This window comes from Trypanosoma conorhini (genome assembly GCF_003719485.1).
Source record: "Trypanosoma conorhini strain 025E chromosome Unknown Tco_14.4_contig_01139, whole genome shotgun sequence".
Taxonomy (NCBI): Eukaryota; Euglenozoa; class Kinetoplastea; order Trypanosomatida; family Trypanosomatidae; genus Trypanosoma; species Trypanosoma conorhini.
The window spans coordinates 400-3650 of record NW_021705237.1 but is presented as its reverse complement, the minus strand read 5'-3'; the positions used below and the strand labels follow the sequence as shown (position 1 = coordinate 3650).

The window sequence follows — 3251 nt, the reverse complement described above, 5'->3', positions numbered from 1 at the left end:
GGAGATGTTGGCGGCCGATGCGAGTTTCATTTTGGGCGCACAGCTGCTAAAGAAGGGCGAGGAGGTGACGGACGTAACGCAGCCGACAACAGTTGTGCACGGCAGAGATGTCTACATGCTGCTGGGAAACTACAGCCGTGCAGAGCCTGCAAATCAAGTAGCCGGAAAAGCCGGCTGGAATCTTTTGCTGGTGAAGGGAAGTGTCAGTGGAAACGGCGACGATAAGAAAATCCAGTGGAGTGAGACCCGTGCGGTGGGTGCCGCATCTATAGGGTTTCATGCCTCCTTGACTGCGTTGTCTGGCGGCGGAGGCTCGGGCCTTGTGCTGAGTGACGGCACGCTTGTGTTCCCCATGCAGGCAATCAAGGATGGAGAGAGCGTTCTGCTTGCCATGCGCTTCACGCCATCGGGGGATAAATGGACGCTTTCGTCCGATGTGTTCGGTGCGGGCTGCAGGGGCCCGTCCATCGTGGAGTGGGGGGAAGACGGAAGCCTCCTCGCGATGGCTCCCTGTGAGAGGGGCTCCTACGGCGTCTATCCGTCAACTCCCCGTGGTGTAGCTTGGTACGATGCGGGTGAGCCAATTTCGCGCGTGTGGGGCACCTCGCTGAACCGTCAAGGAGGGGATGGCGTGCAGAGCGGCTTCATCACGGCAACCATCGAGAATAAAAAGGTGCTGCTCCTCACCACGCCGGTGTACTCGGGCGAGAAGAAAGGCGCCGCAAAGGGAGCGCTGCATCTTTGGCTGACAGACAATTCCCGCGTGCACGATGTCGGAGCGGTGTCACGTGAAGCGGATGACGCCGCTGCCAGTTCCCTGCTGTACAAAGGCGGTGCGCCGGAGGAGTTGATTCTACTGTACGAGAAGAAGAATGGGGACTCTTACGGCCTCGTATCTCTGAGCCTGGCAAAGCAGCTGGAGCAAATCAAGTCGGTGGTGCAGACCTGGAAGGAAATGGACGCCGCCTTGCAAAGCTGTACTTCCTCTGCCGCTGTTGACACGCGGATAAATGGCGTGTGCAACGGCCCTGTCCCCACGGAAGGGCTGGTGGGCCTTTTGTCCAGCACGCTGGCCGGGACTGCGTGGGTGGACGAGTACCGCGGCGTGAACGCGACTGTGAAAGGTGGTGCTGGGGCGGCGACAAGCGAGGAGTGGGGCGTGACTTTCAGCGGCGCCGGAGCGGGGGCGGAGTGGCCCGTGGGAAGCAGGGGGCAGAACCAGCCGTACTACTTTGCGAACAACGGGTTCACGCTTGCGGCGACGGTGATGATCCACACGGTGCCGGAGGCGGAGGAGGACACGCCTTTGCTGGGCGTGAGGATGAATGACGCAGCGAGCACCGTTCTCCTGGGCGTGTCGTGCACGCAGGACAAGAAGTGGAAAGTGACGGTCGGCGGTGAGAGCCGGGAGTTGTCGGAAGAAGATGCAACGTGGGAGGCAGAGAAAACGTATCAGGTGGCACTGCAGATGAATACTGACGATGAGTTGTCTGTGTACGTTGACGGGGCTGCGATATACGACGGCGAAGACGATGATGAAGAGGAAGATGGCGATGGTGGCATCGCCTCTGAGGTGGCCGAACTCTTCACGCCGCACAGGATCTCGCACATTTACGTTGGCGGGGACGGGGCGGAGGGCACGAAGACCAGCCACCACGTGACGGTCTCCAGCGTCCTGCTGTACAACCGCGCACTGGGCGAAAATGAGATCACGCAGCTCGCAGGGAGCAAAGTGACTCTTGGAGGACCATCTGCCGGGAACGCAGGCGGCGAGCTGCAGGCGGCCCCTTCAGTGTCCACCTCTGGGGGTGTTGAGACTGTACCCGAAGTGAAGCTTGAAGGCGGCGGCGGTGAGCAGCAGACGGAGGACGGCAAGCGCACGGAGAGTCTGCAGGAAAAAAGCGACGGTGCTGCTGATGGGGCGCCGGTGCGTGAGGAACGTTCGCCGGCGGAGTTGGGGGGTGGCGGTGCAAATGCCTCTCCTCAGCAGCCGGTAAATGCACCGCCGCATGCCACCAGGACCCCGAAAGTTGAGGGCGAACAGTCGCAAAAAGGGGAAACGGGGCCTGCTGGGGCCCCAGCGCCGCGGGAGGACGTCGTGGAAGCGCCGGGCCTTGGAGTTGCGCCGCCGAGCAGCGACGTGAAGGTCGCTCCTGCGCCACCTGCCGGGGACTCCCCCCTCAGCCCCCCCAGAGAACCAACACCACGAAGAAGAAGAGGAAGAGGAAGAGGAAGAGGAGGTGCCGTCTCAGTTATCGCAGGAGGCGGGCAAAGAGGCAGGCGACGCGTCAACACCTTCTAGCGTCACTCACAACTCCGACGCAGAGGAAGCAGAAGAGGCGGAGGATGAAAAAGAAGAGGAGGGGGAGGAGGAAGCGACAGAAGGCAGTGGCGGTGCATTGGCGTCCCCACCGTTGTCAGCGCCGGCTGCGGCCAGTGCTCCTCGCCCAGGCGCAGCTGAGCAGGCCGTCGGTGCGCAGACTTCCGTGCAGCAACGAGAGCCTTCGGCCCCCGCAGACGGTGCAGCCACGGCGGGCCCGGCGGGTGACGGCCAGGCGCAGCAGAGCCCTCCGTCGCACGCGCCAGAGGCCGTTGGCGGCGTGCCGTCTGCTTCCGCCACGCCCACCAGCGAGACGCCAAACGCTGCCGCCAAGGAAAATGGCGCAGACCCCCAAACTGCGGCGGACGCGGACGGCGGCCACGAGGCACCCAGCAACGCCGCCACGGCCCCCACGGCTCAGGCAGCTGGGCGGCCAGGCACCCCGCCAACACGCGACGCGGCGCCGCACTTAAGCAACAACTCCATCACCTTCCAGAACACCACAGGGCCGTTCCCGATGAACACAGGCAGCGACGGCGCCGTGCGTGGGTGCGTGAATTGGCTAACGCTGCTGACTCTTCTGGCGCTTTGTGGCGTCGCGGCAGGCTTCTGAGCGAAGGAGTGTGGAATTGTGATTCCGCATGGGGAGAGTTGTGCGCTGCGACCCATGCGGGTCTCTTTACTTAAGTGTTCTTTTTTCTTTCCTTCTTTTGCTTGTCCCTGTGGGTCAATCCCTGACTCCCTCCTGTGCTACGAGGAATGTTTACTTTTTCTTTTTTTGCTTCGCCACCCCATGCACGTTCCAGTGGGCGGCGCACCCTTTTCCCCCTCCTGTTTGCTGCCGCCGACCACACACACGCGCTGCCGGCCTCGTTGCTGTGCGCTGCACGGAGTGCCCAAATGAGGCACGAGGCCGCTGCCACCGTGAGGT

General features: G+C 62.6%; 2 protein-coding genes across 2 annotated transcripts; both read left to right on the top strand.

Annotated features, from left to right (window-relative positions):
* Nucleotides 1–2302, top strand: Tco025E_09492 (trans-sialidase; the record flags this gene model as incomplete). The annotated part of the gene is made up of 1 exon (XM_029376309.1): nt 1–2302. A coding segment is annotated over one exon (2302 nt), but the record flags the coding sequence as incomplete, so codon positions are not given.
* A 44-nt stretch (nt 2303–2346) lies between these two features.
* Tco025E_09491 (uncharacterized protein) lies at nt 2347–2793 on the top strand (the record flags this gene model as incomplete). The annotated part of the gene is made up of 1 exon (XM_029376308.1): nt 2347–2793. One exon carries the CDS (start codon nt 2347–2349, stop codon nt 2791–2793), a length of 447 nt encoding a protein of 148 aa, XP_029223567.1.
* Nucleotides 2794–3251: the final 458 nt, after the last annotated feature.